This window comes from Chrysemys picta, chromosome 1 (genome assembly GCF_011386835.1).
Source record: "Chrysemys picta bellii isolate R12L10 chromosome 1, ASM1138683v2, whole genome shotgun sequence".
NCBI classification, from domain to species: domain Eukaryota; kingdom Metazoa; phylum Chordata; order Testudines; family Emydidae; genus Chrysemys; species Chrysemys picta.
Genome location: NC_088791.1, coordinates 339,004,365 through 339,025,696, shown reverse-complemented (window position 1 = coordinate 339,025,696; position 21,332 = coordinate 339,004,365). Strand labels below are relative to the sequence as shown.

General features: G+C 51.9%; 2 protein-coding genes across 7 annotated transcripts in view; one reads left to right on the top strand and one right to left on the bottom strand.

The window, feature by feature from the left end:
- Positions 1 to 4,816, top strand: part of MYO7A (myosin VIIA) — a 179,747-nt gene extending 174,931 nt beyond the window's left edge. For all 5 annotated transcript variants that reach the window (XM_065581742.1, XM_065581741.1, XM_065581740.1 and 2 more), the window contains 2 exons: positions 1,412 to 1,531; positions 4,032 to 4,816. In XM_065581742.1, coding sequence (XP_065437814.1) covers positions 1,412 to 1,531; positions 4,032 to 4,124 — 213 coding nt within the window. In that variant the 3' untranslated portion in view covers positions 4,125 to 4,816. The remainder of the gene's footprint in view (positions 1 to 1,411; positions 1,532 to 4,031) is intronic.
- An 8,097-nt stretch (positions 4,817 to 12,913) lies between these two features.
- GDPD4 (glycerophosphodiester phosphodiesterase domain containing 4) overlaps positions 12,914 to 21,332 on the bottom strand; it is an 84,481-nt gene continuing 76,062 nt past the window's right edge. Inside the window, exons 14-16 of one of the 2 annotated variants that reach the window (XM_065581737.1) lie at positions 19,160 to 19,242; positions 16,385 to 16,467; positions 12,914 to 13,505 (exon numbers count right to left, since the gene is read on the bottom strand). In XM_065581737.1, the coding sequence (XP_065437809.1) occupies positions 13,474 to 13,505; positions 16,385 to 16,467; positions 19,160 to 19,242 (198 nt within the window). In that variant the 3' untranslated portion in view covers positions 12,914 to 13,473. The remainder of the gene's footprint in view (positions 13,506 to 16,384; positions 16,468 to 19,159; positions 19,243 to 21,332) is intronic. The other variant, XM_065581736.1, reaches the window with a different exon arrangement.

The following is a 21,332-nucleotide window of genomic DNA, read 5'->3' as shown; positions in this document are numbered from 1 at the left end:
GACAGCTGGCGTTTGCAAACAGCAAGGCAGGGGGTTGTTTAGGGTGGCCCCAGGGGCTACGGTTAGGCCTGAGAGGCTGAAATGAAGTCATGGGCAATAGACGCTGAAGAGCAGGAAGCACTTCCAGAGGCTGAGCTGCATTGTGCCGGGGAACAGACTTCCCAGAGCAAAAGGCTTAGGCCGGGGGGGGCAAAGTTTTTGGCCCGAGGGCCACATCAGGGTTGTGAAACTGTATGGAGGGCCGGGTAGGGAAAGCTGTGCCTCCCCAAACAGCCTGGCTCCTGCCCCCTATCCACCCCGTCCCACTTCCAGCCCCCTGACTGCCCCCCTCAGAATCCCCAACCCATCCAACCCCCCTGCTCCTTGTCCCCTGACCGCCCCCCAGGACCCCACCCCCTATCAAACCCTCCCTGCTCCCTGTCCCCTGACTGCCCTGACCTCTATCCGCACCCCTGCCCCCTGACCGCCCCCCCCTGGGACTCCCATGCCTATCCAACCCCGCCTGCTCTCTGTCCCCTGACTGCCCTTTCCCCTATCCACACCCCCACCCCAGCTGCCCCCTGGAACCACACCCCTTATCCAACCCCGCCTGCTCCCTGTCCCCTGACTGCCCGGACCCCTATCCACACCCCCGCTCCCTGACAGTCCCCCCAGGACTCCCACGCCTATCCAGCACCCCCTGTTCCCCGTCCCCTGACCGCCCCCCCCCGAACCTCCGCCCCAGCCAACCGCCCCCTGCTCCCTGTCCCCTGACTGCCCCCCCGGGACCTCCTGCCCCTTATCCAACCCCACCGCTCCCCGCCCCCTTACCATGCCGCTCAGAGCAGCAAGACTGGCAGCCACACCGCCTGGCCGCAGCGAGCCATCCAGAGCAAGTTGAGGCTGCGGGGGAGGGGCTGAGGGCTAGCCTCCCCGGCTGGGAGCTCAGGGGCTGGATAGGATGTTCCTGTGGGCCAGATGTGGCCCGTGGGCTGTAGTTTGTCCACCTCTGGCTTTGGAGCACCATTGCTTGGGACATGGAAACCCAGCCTGGATAACGCACTAGTTCCTTTCCGAGTCCTTCATTGTTGTCAGTGAGCTGTGGCTCAGACCCGGACCGGGGCCAACCTTAGATGACCTCCTGGCTAAGCGCATAAGAATTGCCTGGTGGCTCAGACCCATGGTTCCTCTAGTCCTCGGGCCTGTCTCCAACAATGACTGTGGGCTATAGGAAAAAGGCAAGAAACCCCACTGGTCTCTCCGACTCTGACCTCTTGGTTTCTGGGGGTGGGGACGGGGGCTGGTGGGACCATCTCACCTCAGGAAATGTGTTTGGTTTGTTGGGGTGGGAAGCCCAGAGGGAAATGAGGGGTGAGCTGCTGGGGGTTCAGCACATGTTCTAAGTATCTAACTGTCCTTCTGCGCCTCTTAGGATATTCTCACAACTCATCCCTTCACCAAGATCTCCAACTGGAGCAGCGGCAACACGTACTTTCACATAACCATTGGCAACCTGGTGCGGGGAAGCAAACTGCTCTGTGAAACGTCGCTGGTAAGGAGAGTCCAGGGTTCTCGGTCGGTCACTGAGCACAGAGAGCAAGGGGGGGGAATGAACTGAAGGCTAAACCTCCAAAGCCGCACCCCGGGTTCAAATCCCCTTTTCGTGTCATGTTGCCTGTGTCCGAGCGTCTGGGCCAACGGGTTTTGAAATGGAAGAACAGCAGTGTGCGGCAGAGAGTCAGTGAGCTCACTAAACATGTCCCCTGCATGGAGCTCCCCTTCCCAGCCCTGCACGCTAAGGCTAAGACATCACTGGGTCTAGCACAGCTGTTACTGGTGCGGGACTGAAACGGGCTTCAGGCAGGGGCAGTTTTGGAAGTAATTCTGCATTTTGCAAGAGGGGGGCAGGTTTCTGGAGCAGGCTGATTAATAAACAGCTGCTGTTTCCTTTTCAATGACCTGGAGGATGGTGTGGACTGCACTCTCAGCAAGTTTGCAGATGACACACGTGGTAGATATACTGGAGGGTAGGGATCGGATACAGAGGGACCTAGACAAATTAGAGGATTGGGCCAAAAAAAACCTGATGAGGTTCAACAAGGACAAGTGCAGAGTCCTGCACTTAGGACAGAAGAATCCTATGCACTGCTACAGACTAGGGACCGTATGGCTAGGAAGCAGTTCTGCAGAAAAGGACCTAGGGGGTCACAGTGGACGAGAAGCTGGATATGAGTCAACAGTGTGCTCTTGTTGCCAAGAAGGCTAACGGCATTTTGGGCTGTATAAGTAGGGGCATTGCCAGCAGATCGAGGGACGTGATCATTCCCCTTTATTCGACATTGATGAGGCCTCATCTGGAGTATTGTGTCCAGTTTTGGGCCCTACACTACAAGAAGGATGTAGAAAAATTGGAAAGGGTCCAGCGCAGGGCAACAAAAATGATTAGGGGTCTGGAGCACATGACTTATGAGGAGAGGCTGAGGAAACTGGGATTGTTTAGTCTCCAGAAGAGAAGAGTGAGGGGGGATTTGATAGCTGCTTTCAACTACCTGAAGGGGGGTTCCAAAGAGGATGGAGCTTGGCTGTTCTCAGTGGTGGCAGATGACAGAACAAGGAGCAATGGTCTCAAGTTGCAGTGTGGGAGGTCCAGGTTGGATATTAGGAAATACTATTTCACTAGGAGGGTGGTGAAGCACTGGAATGCGTTACCTAGGGAGGTGGTGGAGTCTCCTTCCTTGGAGGTTTTTAAGGCCCGGCTTGGCAAAGCCCTGGCTGGGATGATTTAGTTGGGAATTGGTCCTGCTTTGAGCAGGGGGTTGGACTAGATGACCTCCTGAGGTCCCTTCCAACCCTGGTATTCTATGATTCTATGAAGCTGCTCAGAGGCCTGGGATGTTGGACTGTGGAGATGGATTGATGGACAGAAGGCAAATGAGGTGGCCAAGTGTGCAGGATAAATTCATTTATCAGCTTCCTGGACGTGAGGGCAGGAACAGAGGCCATAAGCTGTGCTACGTACTCACAAGGGCCAAACCCTCCGCTGGTGTCAGTGGAGCTGCACCGATTTACACCAGCAGAGGATCGGTGCATAGACTCCATTCCAGCTTTGCCCAGGCCAGTACTAATGGCTTAGCCTGTTACCCTGACTGGCGTCCCTTGTCAGTGGGTGAGGGCTCTGAATGTTCAGCCAGGCTAGTCACCAGGTGTATTAAAAGCTTGAGGTGCTTTATAGCAAGCCAAACAGGCAGAATCACCACTGTAGCAGTCTGGTGCTGGGCACTCTGGAACTGACTAGCATGCAGCTCAGAGCAGATATGCTGGGGGCCTAGTTCAAGTCTTAAATCCAGTACTAAGCTTCTCTGCCCACCATCCCATAGTGAACCAGAGTCAGTGATACCCTGTAATGGCTCGCTCTGGGTGACACGAGAGCATCACAGTCTGGTTTTTAGCTCTCCGCCCCCATCGGAGCAGAGGACTTGCCAGACTGAATCAGACCCAAGCTCTGTCTAGTTCAGTATCTTGTCCCCAACCATAGCCAGCACCAGCTGCTACACAGGAAGATGGAAGAACCCCACTGTAGACTGATGTGGGGTAATCTGCTTGCACATGATGTCTGACCCTGATCTCTAATAGGTAGAGATTAGCTTAAGCACTGAAGCATGAGGTTTAATATCCCTTCCAACATTTATTGCCATTAATTATAATTACTCCAGCGATTCTTGATAACTGTATAATTATCAAAACCCTTTTTGAACCTGGCTGAGTTCTTGGCCACAACAACTTCCTGTGGCAGAGTTTTCCACAGTCCAATTAAGCGTGTGTGAAAAAATATTTCCTTGTATGGGTTTCGAACTTGACATCTTTTCATTGACTGACGACTGTCCCCTGGTTCTAGGCCTCTATCAGGCGAGGTTCAAGGCTGTCGTGGTGGGGAGGAGGGTCATTGATAAGCCTGGTGATAGTTCATACCAAAGGCATTCAAGGACATGATCCAGCGACCAGCAGTTAGGCTGTCTGGGTGATGTGTCTGATCTCTCATAACTTCCTCCCAGGGCTACAAGATGGATGACCTCTTGACCTCGTACATCAGTCAGATGTTAACAGCCATGAGCAAACAGAGGAGCGCAAAGGGCAGCAGCAAGTGAACTGAAAGAAGCCACTGGCAGGTGGCCCTGGAGCTAATTCACCAGCTGAGGCCTGTGGGATACCCCTGCAGCTGGGGCAGAACCTTTTCTGCCCAGATGTGGAAGATGATCCGGACCCCTTCAGAAAGCTCATCCGACTCTGATCTTGAGGGCTCGAGTCCCATTTCCCCTTCCAGCGAGGATGACTATCTGTGATGCTGACCTCCAATTCCCCCCTCCACCCTAGTAAGCCCTGTTTTAAACTTCTAAGCTTTCTAAGTGACAGACAGTGACTGATCAACAGAAACGCCAGCGGAATGTTTACTATCAAACCAAATGACTCAAGTTGGCAGAGGATTGTAGGAAAAAGTTGTGAGTGTCGTTTTTAAAAAGGGGAAGGTGGTCAGGGTGCCATTAAGGGCTTTGGAGAAGTTCTGGGCATCTGAGATTTGCTGATCAGTAACCTAACCCTGCTCCGTTGTAGAGAAAAATCCCATCCACTCTCCTGGGGGGTATCTTGACATTAGAACAGAACAAAAAGAAATCCATTTGTTCTAAAAAAAAAAAAAAAAAAAAAGCCGAGGGAAAAAGTGCATTTAAAATAGTGGTTGGTTTGTTTCTTCTTAATCCTAATTGAACAGCCTGTACCATGGCAAAGCGATGACGGGAGACGGGCACACAACGATGGACATATTTAAAGGTTTCATTTCTTATCCTTGTATTTATTTATTTTTTAAAGAGAATGACGGCTTCTGGGAGGCTGACTCTGGGGAGGGCCCCACGCAGCTCCAAAGGCTTCACCCAATAGAACCGCTCACACACTCAATACTCCATTGTCAAAAGGATGAGACTGCGGGTTCATAGGTCAAACTGTTCTAATTAGGGGTGGCCTACAGTTCAGCATCAAATCCCTATTCAGCAGCATGGAAACGAGGCTGCTAAAGACAGCTGACCCCGCCCCCTCCACCCGAGAATGCACCTGGCAGGATGAGGCTCTTAGCTGGAAGCCTGAATGTGGCTTTAGGCCCTGAGAGGTGGAAAATGTTGGCCAGGCCCTTCTGTGCTGTGTGAAACGCTGCAGTTTGAATGTGTGCCACAGTCGCCTTTCTCTGAAAGTCCAGCCTGGTGCAGCAGGCTTTGCCCCCTGAGCATCATTAAGCATAGCTCAAATGTATTTGTTCCACAGCTACTTTGTAACAATAGCAGGACAGCCAGAGGGGAAGCAGAGCCAGTGTGTAAGAAAAATAAACCATGGCTGCAGCCAAACCTCCCATCATCCTCTGCACCTCCACTGCTGTCTGCTCGGCCGTAACACGTCTGTGTTCTGTGTCATGCTGCTGCCTGTTATGTACCCTCTGCGTTTTCCGGTTTGCTTCAGGTGGGACGCTCTGATGGGGGTGGGAAGCTTCCAAATTCTGGGACCGTCTCCAATTTCTGCACTAGGCTAACCTAAAACTTTGGCCCCGGCCAGCCCCCTCGGAACTGACCTTTGTGGCTCGGCCCCATCTCTGATTTTTAAATTTAGCTCTGTCCCATTGTGGCAAAGGAAGATTGAATAATTGGACCTGGCTATAAACATAGGCCTAGTTCCTGATGCAAAGTTAATTCAGTGGGGGCTAGCAGGAGAACGCTACTGAAAAGCAGAGACACTTGGGAGGATGCCAGCCCCTGTGTTCAGTGCCTAGCCCCTGAGATCACAGGCTATGCCCACCTCAGCCTGACAGATGATCCCAGCATTCGCTCTCGACTGTGTCTCTTAGCACCATTGCGTTTCAGCTGAGAGTAAGACAGTCACCGTGTGTTTTTAGGAGGCCTTAAGCCGCTGTGTATATGACCACAGCTAAACCACCCAGGGTCACTGTACTGGGTTCTAGCACATACATAGCACCAAGGGCCAGGCCACTGCTCAACATGGTGGCTTGGCCCAAAATTCTGCCCTGAACTCTGAGTCAAAGAGGGCGTCTCCTGCATCAGTGACCGGAACAGTTAGCGGGGTAACTGATCTTTTCTGCCTGTAGCTTCCACGGTTCAGTCGAACAGATCATTTGTGTGGGAGCCTTTCCATCAACTTCAATGGGCTTTGTATCATGCCCTTGGTTAGCAAACCAAATCTGCCACCTGTCAGTCAGATCCGCCACCAGGCACAGCATCGACAAGCCCAGGCACGCAGCTCTGAAAGGACAGTAGCCCAACCTCGGGTGTCATGGCATCAAACAGGAGTTGGGCGTGGCCGACTAAAGGGAGGATGTGGCTGATGCTGTGAATGAAATTTAAAGTCGTGTTGTATGGTTGGTTCCCAGCAACCAGTGCTTGAAAGGCATGATCTCAAAGGAGTGTGACAGCAGCTGGGACTATAAGACGCGGCTGAGGTTGAGTTTTGATTCTGGTGCCACTAACACTGGGTAGATCTCAGCAGAAATGTGCTTAGTTGGCTCAGTACCTTTGATTCGCCTCATACTAGCCCAGTCCAGAACAATCGGTGTTGCATTCTCACGCCGCTCGTCCCAACACTCAACTGTTTTCCCCTGACCTTTCCCTCTTCCCCACTGCTCTCTGCCTCACTCAGCACTCTGGAGCACGGGTAAGGCATTTGCACTGTCTTACTGTCCATAACTGGACTTCGCAGAGGACCAGGTTCCACACACAGTGGTGCACAAATTAACTTCATTGTTATCTCCTGCGTGAGCCGCCCAGGAGCATCTGTGTATAAAATAGTGACATTGGTCCCTGTCGTTCCACTGTTCCTGCGTTTGACGTGCACGAGGGGCTACACATAGACATCTGAAGGCAGAGGATGCAACTTTGGCCTGGTTCTGAACCACTTTCCACCCATGTAAATGAGGGACGACTCCAGTGATGTCAATGGCGTTGCACTGGAGTACAACCAATATGGGGGTCAGAACTCGGCCTGCTGGGTCACCAAAATCAATCTGTCGTGGCCCTTTTCAGCTACACCCCTGGTGGCAATGGTTCGTATTTCACCCGTGACCCTACTGCTACCTGCTACGTTCTTGTGAGCCCACTGCTATTTTGCCCTTCCCGTTGCCTGGCTCTGCGGGCCACAGTAGGCCCCAGCCGTTCATTACTCTTGCTCGGTTTGTACTCCGTAAAAGACGATCACTGTTTTCAACGCTACCACAGTTGTGCCACCTCTACTCAGTCTACGCGGTGTGGGTCATGTGAGCAGCAGCCTGGCGCACGCCCCATACATGCAGCAATTAGCCAGAGTGTGTGTTTCAGTTTCAGAAGTCCCTTTGGGGTTTGTGTGTGTGTGTGTGTGTGTGTGTGTCTGTGTCACACCCCGCGTGTATTAGTGGCTGTTTGTTTATGTTCACACATGCAATGTAACGTGAAAACTTACGTCCGTGTGAAATACGCTAATAAAAAAAATAAGAATAGGAGGACTTGTGAGAGGCTCTTTGAAGTTCAGTTCGTTGAAGAGATGGCAACCAGGTGATTTGTTCATGGTCTGTAAGTACATACATGGAGACATCTGAGAATAGAGAGCTCGTCAGTCTACCGGACAAAGCCGAAACAAGCGCCAGTGGCTGGAAGCTAGCACTAGACACATTCAGCCTAGATATAAGGTGCACATTTTTAACACTGAGGTTGTCAAGCTATCTGGAGAGGCTCATGAACATGGGTGCCACCTTAGGGCAGACTGTCAAGCTGCTAGCCCCCACTTGGTTATGAGTTCTATGCTTAGAGTTCACCAACCAAGTAACAAGTGTGAACTCCTCAACAGCCTTAATATGGAGTCAGGAACAGGCCCCTTGAGCACTCTGGATTATCTCGCCCCCCCCAGGGCAAGCTTGCCTTTGCGATACATGGTCCCTTACACAACACTATTCAGGGTACTCCCAGTCCCATAGGACCAGTCACTTATCTCAGGTTAGTGGCACCCCAGAGCTCTCACCAAAAACAACTTAAGAACAGCCATAGTGCATCAGACCAATGGTCCATCTAGACCAGTATCCTGTCTTCCAGCAGTAGCCAATGCAAGGTGCTTCAGAGGGAATGAACAGAACAGGCAATTATCGAGTGATTCATCCACTCCCAGCATCTGGCAATCAGAGGCTAAGGACATCCAGGGCATGGGGGGTTGCATCCCTGCCCATCCTGGCTAATAGCCACTCACGGACCTATCTGCCTTGAACTTATCTAGTTCTTTTTTTAACCCTGTTATAGTTTTGTCCTTCACAACATCCTATAATAATTAATGCTCGTTTCTTTTCCTGAATTAATAATTAATTATGTGCACAGTTAAAGATATATACACATAAATAAGTTAGTCTTTCTTAGGTTTCAGAAGGTAATAGATGCTGTTGTAAAATGCTTAGAAATCTTGCGCTCTCCCCCCCCCCCGCGTGCCCCTCAGCATGGGGGGGCCCAGTTCCTTACTCTGAGGCATTTTTAATTCCCTTCCCCTGGAGTTCAAACTGATGGAACATATGTCGGTGCAACAAAGTCTTTGTCCTCTCATGTTTCACAATGGCTCGTTTGGTTGCAATGGGCCTTATTGTGTGCAGGACCAGCACTTTACACTGATTAATGCTTATTTCCTGTTTGGTGAGTTACACCGAGATGAGCAAACTTTTTGGCCCAAGGGTGACCTCTGGGTGGGGAAATTGTATGCAGGGCCATGAATGTAGGGCTGGGGCAGGGGGTTGGGGTGTGCGAGGGAGTGTGAGGTGTGGGAGGGGGCTCAGGGCAGCGGGTTCGGGGTGTGGGAGGGGGCTCAGGGCCAGCGCTGCTTACCTTGAGCGGCTCCAGGGTGGCAGCGGCGTGCAGTGGAGCTATGGCAGGCTCCCTGCCTGCCTTAGCCCTGTGCCGCTCCTGGAAGCGGCCAGCACCATGTCCCCGCAGCCCCTGAGGGAAGGGTGGGGGCAGAGGGCTCTGCGCACTGCCCTCACCTGCATGTACCTCCTCCGAAGTTCCCATTGGCTGCGGTTCTCCATTCCTGGCCAATGGGAGCTGGGGGGGGGGGGCGGTGCCTGCAGGCGAGGGCTGCACGCAGAGCCCTCTGCCTCCCCATCCCCCAGGAGCCACAGGGATGTGGTGACAGACGCTTCTGGGAGCAGCGTGGGGCTGGCAATCCTGCAGGCCGGATCCAAAGCCCTGACAGGCCGGATGCGGCCCACGGGCTGTAGTTTGCCACCCCTAGGGTTACCATTCGTCCGGATTCCCCCGGACATGTCCGGCTTTTTCGGGTTAAAAATAGCGTCCGGAGGGAATTTGTCAATGTCCGGACTTCCCCTCCTCCCCCCCCCATGCAGAGCGTGCGTGCGGCTTACAGAGCAGCCAGTGCTCCAAAAGCCGGAGCCAGAGCCCTTCTGCACGTCCCCCTCCTCCCTCCTGAAACTTGACACCCCCCCTCGTCTCCCTCCCTCCCCCCCCTCCCTGCACTCGTCTGGAGCTCCAACCCTGCTGCCCTCCCCCGCTGTCGAGCAGCACAGTAAGGGGGCCGGGGACCAGAGAAGCGGCAGGGAGGTTCTGGGGGGGGGGTAATCAAGAGACAGGGAGCAGGGGGGAGGGTTGGATGGGTCAGGGAGTTCGGGGGGGGCTGTCCGGGGGTTGGGGGTGTAAGGTTTTGGGCAGTCAGGGTACAGGTGGGGGGGGGTGTCTCAGGAGGGGGCAGTTAGGGGATAAGGAACAGGGAGGCTTAGGTAGGGGGTGGGGTTCTGGAGGGCAGTTAGGAGCAGGGGTCCCAGGAGGGGGCAGTCAGGGGACAGGGAGCAGAGGGGTTTAGATGGGTCAGGAGTTCTGGGGGGGGGGGGCTGTCAGGGGGTGGGGGTGTGGATAAGGGTTGGGGCAGTCAGGGGACAGGTAGGGGGGTAGGGTCCTAGGGGGCCAGTTAGGATGTGGGGAAGGTCTCAGGAGGAGGCAGTCAGGGGACAAGAGGCAGGGAGGCTTAGGGAGGGGGTGGAGTCCTGGGGGGCAGTCAGGGGACAAGGAGTGGGGGGGAGGGTTGGGGGTTCTGAGGGGGCAGGAAGTGGGAGGGAGTGGAAGGGGCAGGGGCGGGGCTAGGACAGGACGGGGCTAGGACAGGGGCGGGGCTAGGGCGGGGCTCCTCCCGTCCTCTTTTTTGATTGTTGAAATATGGTAACCCCAGCCACCCCTGAGTTACACAGTTACAGAGGTTTACAATGCAAACACTCTGCATCACTTTATACCATGGACTGCGATGTTATAAGTGAGACCAAGGCGTGCAGCATCCTACAGTCATGTCATCAAGTCTAAATACTAATCACATTCTTAGCAACATAGCGGTGTTACCGGTGTGTTAACATCTATTTTAAGCCAGACTGGTTTCCAGCTATGCATTGGTCAGTGAGGCCGAGGGGTCTTGGCATGGGCTGGCACATGGGCTTCCAGCATCCCAGAGGCTGATTAACCATTGGAACAGATTACAAAGGGCTGTGGCGGATGTGCTACCATCTGGTGCTTCAGTCATGCTTGGATGGCTTTCTAAATGCTATGCGCTAGCTCAGCCCTAGGTTGTGGGCTTGACCCAGGAAGTACTACAGCGTGACCCTCTATGGCCTGTGCGGAGCAGGAGGTCAAACTACCATCGATGAGGTTAACAGTCTCCTTGGGCCTTACTCTGCCAAAATAAAAGAGCTGTGTAATTGATGTGGTGAATGCTGATTGCTATAAAAATAAATCCAGCACTTACCTCCTTGGCTTCTGGGCATCATTAACAACCAGCACCATTACCAATTTGCTGCCCTCCTGAAAACTAAGCTGGTATTTACTTGTATGCCATAGTGCAGGGCCTTTGGCCCCACCTGGTTCTATAGATACTGATAATTTTGGGTTTTTTAAAAATTTTCTAGCGGTTAGGGAGGCAAAGAAAAATTTCCCCTGCGCAGTTAGCCAGGCCTGAAACTATAGCGCAGCGCTATACTCCATTCAGCTCAACTGAGTGTTGGCTCTGAAACCTAATGATTGATGCTAAAATAGCAATAATAATATTGACTCTCAGTGCTGGCAGTTTTATTTAGCAGAAACATGCAGCTAGGCAAGGATTGCCTGTGGAGCATAAGGTGAGGGGCCCATAACGTATTGCCATGTTTTCCTCCCAATCTGAGGCTTGTATGTGAAACAGCTGCTGAATTGGAGTGCAACCTCACCAGACTGTGTGAGCTAAAGTTTATTTAAAATAGCAATTACAGTTTACAAAATGCATCATCATATGTTCAAATGCACAGGCATGGCTTAAACCTGGGAAATGCACACACGGCTCATCAGATTATTGCAAAGCTGCATTTAGCCCCTCCCGTCATGTGCCATCAGCAATCTGGATTTTAAAAAGGTGAGGTGGGCACAGTTATAAAATGCCTTCTAAAGAGGAGCAACAGAGAGGGAGGGATTCCCGTACACCAGAATCCATTAAAGCAAAGGCCAGTGCTATGGAGTGGTCCAGTCCCTAATGCACTAAACCCACAACCAGCCACCACACCTACCTTTCTTGGCCTCTCTGCTGAGATTGACAAGGAGAACAACCCCCCCCTAATCCCCCACCACAGCAGGGGTGATGCACCTTGGCAGGGTAGCATGGGCTAGATCCTTGCACCACCCCACAGACCACAGGTATCGTAGGCCAGGGGAGGCTAACCCTCCCCTAACCCAGGCCGTGGTCCCACTCATGCTCTACCCAGAGGCCCCGCCCTTGCTCCCCTGAAGCCAGTGAGGGCTCAACTCCAGCCAGCAGCCTGGGGATTGGGCCTGCCAGCAGGCTGGGTGGCCGGCTGGCGGGCTGGGGCAGGCAGGGGCAGCCAGAGGGTTGGGCTAGCTGGCAGCCCGGGAGTCAGGTTGGCTAGAGCGGCTGTGGTGGGCTGGCCGGCAGATGGGGCGGATGGGGCGGGGCTCCTCCTGCCGTTCAGGGGGCGGGGCTCCGGCTGTGGGGGTGGAGGCTCCAGGGGGTCTCAGACACTATGGGCAGGGCGGGGGACTAGCTTGCCCAAGGGCGGGGGGGGGGGAGTCATGCACCACCCATGAGCACCCCTGTCTGTGCTCTACCTGGTCTGTGAGACATACAGGACTATGAGCCTCAGTGAAAGAAAGAAAGAAAGTGCCATACTGGGTGTAAAATGCAGGGCTGCCCAGAGTGGGGAGCAAGTGGGGCAATTTGCCCCAGGCCCCGCAGGGGCCCCCACGACAATATAGTATTTGATATTGCAACTTTTTTTTATGGAAGGGGCCCCCAAAATTGCTTTGCCCCAGGCCCCCTGAATCCTCTGGGCGGCCCTGGTAAAATGCAGGCAACTGAACAGACTGTTAGTGTGCAGCAGTTACTGTGCCGTGGAGGCCAGCCTCCCAATGTAAACTGCCTAGGGGATTTACACACCCGTCTCTCGTTGTTACGTGGAATGGGGTGTCTGGCTGCAGGTTTGCACTCTCTGCTGCTCTCTCTCCCTGGGCTGGGTAAGGGGAGCGTGTGCACAGCAAAGTGGCAGCAGAGCCTTTCCACAGCCAGCGCTGGTACCCCGGCACTCCTGGCTCCCAGCTCTGCAGCAGGGACGGGCTAGTGAAGCCATGTGTTGTGGCTGGGGCTGAGCCAGAGCCCCGTGAGATCACCAGCAAGTGTCCCATTGACTCCAATGGACTTTGGGTCAGGCCCGTTATTCCACCACCCAGTCACAGTGTTCCTTATGTAAGGAGCAAGGTTCTGCCCCCATCCCTCATGTGGTACCCTTGTATCCAGGCCTCCCTCACTGCTGAGAAGGGGGCAAGACTTGCCCTTTTCGACACACTGTCCTCCCAACCCTCCCTTCCCTTCCCTGTGAACTCACTGAGCCCGACCGATGTTCTCTCCGCAGGTGGGTTTTATTTCCGCCATACAAAAATACTTAAACCAACAGCAGCTTTAAATCCACTTATTAAAAGGTGCATTTCCAGGTGACTCTCCCAGTGTTAAAGGCCAGCGATCGCACAGAGACAGACTCAGTTCCGCTGGGAGGGTCCTTCCTCATATCTGTTGACAGCTGGCCGCTACAGCTGCTCGCCCATCCAGCCACCTTCCCAAGCAGGCCCTGGAGCCTCCCACTGGGGAGAGGCCTATGGAAGGAGTCTGAGGCATTTCTGAAGGGAGGGGCACTTCGTAGCCATCAAGCTGAGTTCAGCCCATGCCCTCTGCGTGGGATCACAGAGTTAAAAGGTCCTTCAGGCTCATCTGAACTCCACTGCCATAGTCATGTACAAGCAGTGCCCTGACCAACAGGCCTCCCTACTGAGCCAGCTCAGCTAACAGCACAGCGGCACCTGGCTTCTCCGGCTTGATCCCAATTCAGTGTCTGTACGGTGCCATAGCTCCCTGTTCTCCGGGTGACAAGTAGGAACTCAGCACCACACCGCTGGCCTTGCTCTCTCAGACCACGACAGTCGGCAGATCATTGAGCTCTGAAAAGAGGAGAATTGTTGAACCACAGAAACTGCCCGCGGACATGGGTGGGTGGCTTGTTTACTGGTCTCAGGTCAATCAGCAGTGGGCCTTGAAAACAACTCAATGTTTTCTTTTGCGTGTCCCAGGGGATTATTTTAGTCAGTTAGTTGTACCCAGGTTTTCAAGCCCTCGCCATTTTGTTTTCATTTCAGGGCTCGAAAGACAAATGAGGCTGCAAAAAAACCCTGCTAGTTTGAGGTGTCAAAAGTTTGCTGGTTTGGCTGCGACCTTACAACACCCAGCTTCTCCCATCCCAAGCTCCTGGCAGTCTGGGGCATTCAGCTGAGCTGTGGACGTTTCACCAAGCTGTAATGTTAGCACAGCCACATGGCATGCACTCGGCCTGCTCCTGCTCTCAGTTAACGTCAGGTTTTCACTGATGTAACGTCATCAAAATCACAGGCGTTACAGTGCAATAAAATTGGTGTAAATGGGCATTGAATTAGGTGCTTTTTGGTGTATCGAGTTAGATGCAGCTCTAACTAGTAGAGTACAGTAGGTGCAGTGTGGATGAACTAACCAAAACTTTTCCCATTTCCTGACTCCTACGCATTGAAAGTCATGGCCTTAATGTTGCATTATCACTGTTTGCTTTATACAGAATGACTGTACTGCCTGAGCTCTGTTCTCATTGAACCACCAACCCAGTTACACCGTAAGTCTGTGTCACAGGCAAAATTATGGAACAGACTAAACAGGGTGCATGCTGCATACACAAAATATTAGAGTACTCTATAGAGCTCACGGACACTGTAAGAGGCTGTGCTTTGAGAATATAAGAACGGCCATATTGGGTCAGACCAAAGGTCCATCTAGCCCAGTAGCCTGTCTTCTGACAGTGGCCAATGCCAGGTGCCCCAGAGCGAATGAACAGAACAGGTAATCATCAAATGATCCATTCCCAGCTGCTCATTCCCAGCTTCTGGCAAACAGAGGCTAGGGACACCATCCTTGCCCATCCTGGCTAATAGCCATTGATGGACCTATCCTCCATGAATGTATCTAGTTCTTTTTTGAACCCTGTTATAGTCTTGGCCTTCACAACATCCTCTGGCAAAGAGTTCCATGGGTTGATTGTGCATTGTTTGAGAAAATACTTTGTTTTGTTTGTTTTAAACCTGCTGCCTATTAATTTCATTTGGTGACCCCTCGTTCTCGTGTTATGAGAAGGAGTAAACAACACTTCCTTATTTACTTTCTCTACACCAGTCATGATTTTATATCCCCCCCTTAGTCGTCTCTTTTCCAAGCTGAAAAGTCCCAGTCTTATTAATCTCTCCTCATACGGCAGCTGTTCCATACCCCTAATCATTTTTGTTGCCTTTTTCTGTACCTTTTCCAATTCCAATATATCCTTTTTTTTTTTAAGATGGGGCAATCAGATCTGCACCCAGTTTTCAAGATGTGGGCATACCCTGGATTTATATAGAGACAATATGATATTTTCTGTCTTATTATCCATCCCTTTCTTAATGATTCCCGACATTCTGTTTGTTTTTTTGATTGCCACTGCACATTGTGTGGATGTTTTCAGAGAACTATCCACAATGACTCCAAGCTCTCTTTCTTGAGTGGTAACAGCTAATTTAGACCCCGTCATTTTATATGTATAGCTGGGATTATGTTTTCCAATGTGCATTACTTTGCATTTATCAACATTGAATTTCATCTGCCACTTTGTTGCCCAATCACCCAGTTTTGAGAGATCCTTTTGTAGCTCTTCTCAGTCTGCCTGGGACTTAACTATCTTGCGTAGTTTTACATTATCTGCAAATTTTGCCACCTCACTATTTACCCCTTTTTCCAGATCATTTATGAGTATGTTGAATAGGACTGGTCCCAGTACAGACCCCTGGGGGACACCACTATTTACCTCTCTCCATTCTGAAAACTGACCATTTATTCCTACCCTTTGTTTCCTATCTTTTAACCAGTTACCAATCCATGAGAGGACCTTCCCTCTTATCCCATGACACCTTACTTTGCTTAAGAGCCTTTGGTGAGGGACCTTGTCAAAGGCTTTCTGAAAATCTAAGTACACTATATCCACTGGATCCCGCTTGTCCACATGCTTGTTCACCTCCTCAAAGAATTCTAGTAGATTGGTGAGGCATGATTTCCCTTTACAAAAATCATGTTGATTCTTCCCCAACAAATTATGTTCATCTATGTGTCTGACAATTTTGTTCTTTATTATAGTTTCAACCAATTTGCCTGGTACTGAAGTCAGGCTTACCAGCCTGCCGGGATCACCTCTGGAGCCCTTTTTAAAAATTGGCATCACATTAGCTATCCTCCAGTCATTTTGTACAGAAGCTGATTTAAATGATAGGTTACAGACTACAGTTAGTAATTCTGCAATTTCATATTCGAGTTCCTTCAGACCTCCTGGGTGAATACCATCTGGTTCTGGTGACTTATTGCTGTTTGAGCCGTTGCCATAGACTGTGGTAGTGCTTTGTAACCATGGGCATGCCCAGTGTTAAGGTGTAAGTGAACGAAGAGAGTAAGGGCTTGTCTAGAGAATAGTTATACCCCCGGTTTGCTGTGCAATAAATCCACAGCGTACTAGCCTGCTGTGCACTGTCCCACTCACAACGGTCCCTAGTGTGCTTTGATCTACTCTGCTTTGAAGCGGGAGGAGGGCAATGGGAGTGTTTAGTGAATGGCAGCAGAGTACATGTGGACAGTCAGCATGCGGCAGTCTAGGACGGTGTAGATTTACACCCCAGCTGGCCACGCACTAATCTTTCATCTAGACAAGCCCCAATCCCGTTTCCATGCTGGACTCGGTACAGAGTGCTGGAGCCACAACCCCCGCAAGTGCCGGACTCACCAGTTCGGAATTTGTTGTATGTACCATTCTCGAGCACTACGCCGCTGTCATCTGAACAACAGGAGAAGCCCTTCTCTCTCCACCTGGAAAGAGTTAAACCAGCGATGAAGCAATGGGCTCAAAGACTGGGTCAGGCAGCTGGTGCACTGAGCCCACTGCGGTGCTAACAGGATACAAACACGGTCACATTTTTCAAAAGTGCTTAGGTGACTTAGAAGCCTAAGTCCAAGACTGTCCCGGACTGTTAAACGCCGGCTGTCACCTAAATGTTAGCAGGGCTGTGTGGGTCCCTCTAGCTGCCAGCTGCAGTGAGATCTATTCATTACTGCTGTCAGCTGAACACCCAGAAGGGTGTGAGTGTTACAGGAAATGAGCAAAAGCACAGCCCCTGCCCTGCAGAGCTTACAATCGACATTCAGAGCAATGTGACAAGCTGAGCTGGACAGCAGACAAACAAGGGGTAGGGGGCAAGGAGGAGGAAGAGCTGGAGGCCGGGATGGGGGATGGAGCCATTCACTCACCAAAGTGGTGGGGGCACATGGTCCCCATGAAGGGACCAAGCAGTTTGGCATTGGCATGAAAAGGAAGAGCTGGGTTAAGAAACGTGAAGGGGAAAGCCAGGCTATTGGGTGAAAAGGAGGGGATACTGCTAATTAAAGGCCTGTTTGGATTGGACAGGTCAGCTAGTTCACTCCCCTCCATGGCAACCAGGCAGAGTTAAGCTATGTCTACACTACAAAGTTACGTTGCATTATGGCGACGTACAGCCACCGCTGTAATTAAGCTGCTGTTGCATGGCCACACTATGCTCCTTGTGTCGGCGGAGCGCATCCAAGGTAGCAGCTCTTGCATTGACACAGAGCAGTGCACCATGGGTAGCTATCCCACTCTGCAACTGACCACAGGGTGCTTTGGGAAGGGTTTGCAATGCCTCATGGGGGCAAGTTCAGCATCACATGATGCAAGTTTCTCAATCCCATCATTCCTTGGGCATCCTTGTAGGTTTCCAGCTGCGTTTCAACTGCTCTGGTCACCTACGAGCCAGCCACCTCTGTCAGAAAGCCTGGATCCTGCACTGCTCTTCAGTATTGAGCTGTGCGTTATGAACACAGAGCTCTAAGAGGCGTTGGGGGGCAGGGGAGCTATTCTTCTGAGGGAGACCTTGACCTTTAACACAGAGCCAAAGTAGTGTGTGTAGCTGTAGTGTGCTGAGCCTGGCATTGTTTGTTTGCACCGTGTAGGGCGACCAGATAGCAAGTGTGAAAAATCAGGACGGGGTTGGGGGGTAATAGAAGCCTATATAAGAAAAAGACCCAAAAGTCAGGACTGTCCCTATAAAATCAGGACATCTGGTCACCCTAGCACCGTGCTATGAACTTTGCAATGCACATGCACCTATTACTATTGTCGGTAATGGAGAATAATAAAGATAAATTCCGTTTCCATAAGTAGGTTTTTATTCCACACCCATGCAAACATACCCCTGCGTAATGCTGAGGGAAACGTCATACATGCAGGGGAAAGTATCGTTAAAGGGGAAGGAACAGGGAATTCACAAGCACATACACCCATGAAGCTCTCACAGCTGGGTGTGTGTGCGCGGCTGTCATTGTGTTTACTCTCCCGCAAGGGTGGAGTGCCTATGGTACTGCTGCGGCCCCAGAAGATACATGGAATGGGGGACGGGGGGCAGGGAATTTACTAAAGTAAAGGTGTCTTGAAAACTAGGTTTTGTTTTAACACAAAAACCTTCCTCAGGAGAAGTAAATCTCTTTTCTTTAATGAATAAACTACAGTGGGTGTACAAAAACTGTATCAATTTCCCACCCTCCGTCAGTAATTTAACCCTACACAGTTTACATCTCTGTGAAAAAGTGAATGCCAGTGGTATCGGTTTTCACTTGTCCAGAGAACGTTTTAATTCTGTTTCTTTTCATTCTTTCTTAAAATCACGCCGTCTTTTCTCATAGCCTGAGGCTAAGCTCCCAGACCCCCACCCTGAGTGCTCTCCCCACCAGCCTCCCGCCCATATAATACCAACCTGATGCCAGCCCCCTCCCTGTAAAGCTGCATGCCTGTGGATCCGCACCATAGCAACTATTTGCCTCCCTTGCCTTGCTATGCCTGCCGCAGCTCTTTGATTTTTACATGTCACTATCATAGTCCTTCGCCTCCATGCCCCAAGCAAATTCCTGAGGCTGGAGTGGAGTTGTACCTGCACAACCTCCTCTCCCCGGAGACCCAGGAGAGCCACCACCTCCCGTGTACTCCAGGCAGGCGCGCCTTTGCTGCAGAGAGCCGGCTTGCTCAGCTGGGCAGCTGCTATATGAGCTCTGCACTGGCGCAAACAGGAAGAGCAATTTCAAAACTTCCCGGGACATTAACAGGAGAGGGGCGTTCACCTGTGTACCTGGGTGCAGGGCAGCGGAGTTCAAAACGGTTCCCAGAGCGGTCACGGTGGGCATTGTGGGATCCCTCCTGGAGGCCGACATAAGCAAGGCAGTGTTTACATTGACACTGCGTCGCTCTAAATATGTCACCCTAAGCGTAATGCCTCTCATCAAAATGGTTTTATTAGGTCGGTGTAACAGGCGAGTTAAAGCAAGGGGTGGGGGGCATGGCAGTGTGTACACCTCATAGTTAGGTCGACGTAAACTGCCTGGTGTCGACTTAACTTTGTAGTGTAGACAGGCCCTTTGTATCATCGGGTTTAACCCATCCCTAAGAGGTTTGCGGCCATCAACATCCCCAGAGATTTTACAGCAGGATATTTACCAATGCAGAGCAAATATGAGTGAGATGAGCAGGGTTGCGACTGCATCTGTGAGAAGCCACATTATTCTGTACTCCTTTGGAGTCTGGAAGAGAACAACAGAGAACGTGTCCAGTAGCAAGAGTTTAGTCTAAGTAATACTTGCAAACATCTGATTTTTTTGTATGCAATTTGGATGATTAACCTGACTGACCCTTGTATGACACCTTCCTGCTGATGTTTAGAGTTTGCTGACCTTTGAAAGGAGCAGCCACCTCGCTTGGTGTTGCCTCCTGTCTGGATGGCCTAGTGGTTATCATTGTACCCAGAGATGGGGCCTGCCATGTTCCTGGCAGCAGAGAGGAGCCTGGACTCAATTGGGATGAATATCCTTTAGTGAGGTGACTGGACACCGAGTCACAGACAGAGCCTGTAGTTCTCTGGCTGTCCAGCTCCAAGACAAAATACAACCTGCGATGTCACCATTCAGACACTGCCTAAATCCTGGCCTGCTGACTACTCAACAGTCCCCTAGGAGGGCACAGAGGAACATTTGGAGGGTTGTGGCAGGGCCCAGGACACGGCCTAGACTCCCAGCCCCATGCCTGGCTCTGTCCCCAGCCTCAGCGCGGCTCCACACCCAGCCATGGGCCTGCCTGCAGCTCCGTTCCAGGCCTCGCTCCCAGCCCCAACCCCACCCTAGGCCCCCTTACCCCTGTCCACATTCCCCCTGCCCCCGCCCTGTGAGACGTGGCCCCACTCTCAACCCCAGCTTGGGAGGGGCTGGGGGGAGGCACACACAGAGGTAAGGGGGGGGATGCGACCCTGAAATGTTTGGGGAACACTGAAACAGGCCAACCCCAAATCCCTGGATATGAATCCCAGGAGGCTCCAGATGAGAACTTTGTCCATATCCCTGCAACAGGTTGAACCAAATCCCTAAATCTGAAGGCCTCTGACCATTGGGAAAGTCCCGATTTGGGTCTAAACTTTGCAGGTTTGGCCTATCTGGGATTATATCCAGTTTGTGAGCTTGAAAGAAGTCCTGTGGCTATATGTGAAACGTAGAAATCTTCAGGATGGGCAGGTTATGGATGGGACCAACAGCACAGGAAACCCCCTTCACCCAGCAGGGTATTCGGAGGGGTCTGGATGAATAAGGTGAGATCCATGGGTCTGTCAGACCAGCTTCTTGGAGTGGCTGGAGGAAAACACAAGCTTCTCCCACCAAAGTAAGGTGATTATAATGCTCCTTTTCCTCAGGCCTCTGCCTCCAGATCATGCACGAGCAAGAAGCTAGGGTGCTGCAAGAGGTGACACACTGCCTAGACCACTAGCGTGGCCAGGGGGCTTCTAGACAGAAGACCTCGCTCAGCAGGCAGGAGGATGTCTCCTCAGGTGGGTGGAGCCCCAGCTCTGCAGGGGGCTCTCTAAAATTGGTTTCTTTTCCCTCTTCTCAAGGCCTGAGTCTCTCAGCTCTTGCAGGCCTCGGCTCAGCTGCGTTTTTCAGCCACGCTGGGGATGTTTTGCCAGTGGGTACGTTCAATTTTATTCCTATTAATAGCCAGAATGTGGCCATTGGGTCTGAACCATCAGTGCCTCGGTGCCCCTTAGTGCCAATGTGGCTGGTCCAAAGAGATGGCAGGGAAGGGGCTAATTCCTCACCCCTTCCCTCAGGGAATACTGGTGCAGGGGGGCCTATGCACTGCCACCATAGCACCCCCAGGGGCAGAGGTGTTCCGAGTTCAGAGGAATGGGGAGAGAACAAGGCTGGTGCAAACCTGGACTCCTGCCGAGCTCCACAGGGGCCATTTAAACAGGGGATGCCACTAGGACATTGCCCTAGCTTGTGTCTGGTGGCAGAGGTCTCCCCTCCACCTCTTCCCCACAGCAGCGATGAACCTGTCCCACAAAGGGGGAGGGATAGCTCAGTGGTTTGAGCATTAGCTTGCTAAAGCCAGGGTTGTCAGTTCAATCCTCAAGGGGGCTATTTAGGGATCTGTGGCAAAAATCTGTTAGGGACAGTAATTAGTCCTGCTGTGAAAGCAGGGGACTGGACTTCATGACCTTTCAAGGTCCCTTCCAGTGCTATGAGATAGATATCTCTCCATATAATAAAGGGCACAGATGACCATCATCAGTCCCTGAACAGTCTTTTGGGTCCCTCTCTCCCAGAGAGCAGGGCTGGTTTTTCCC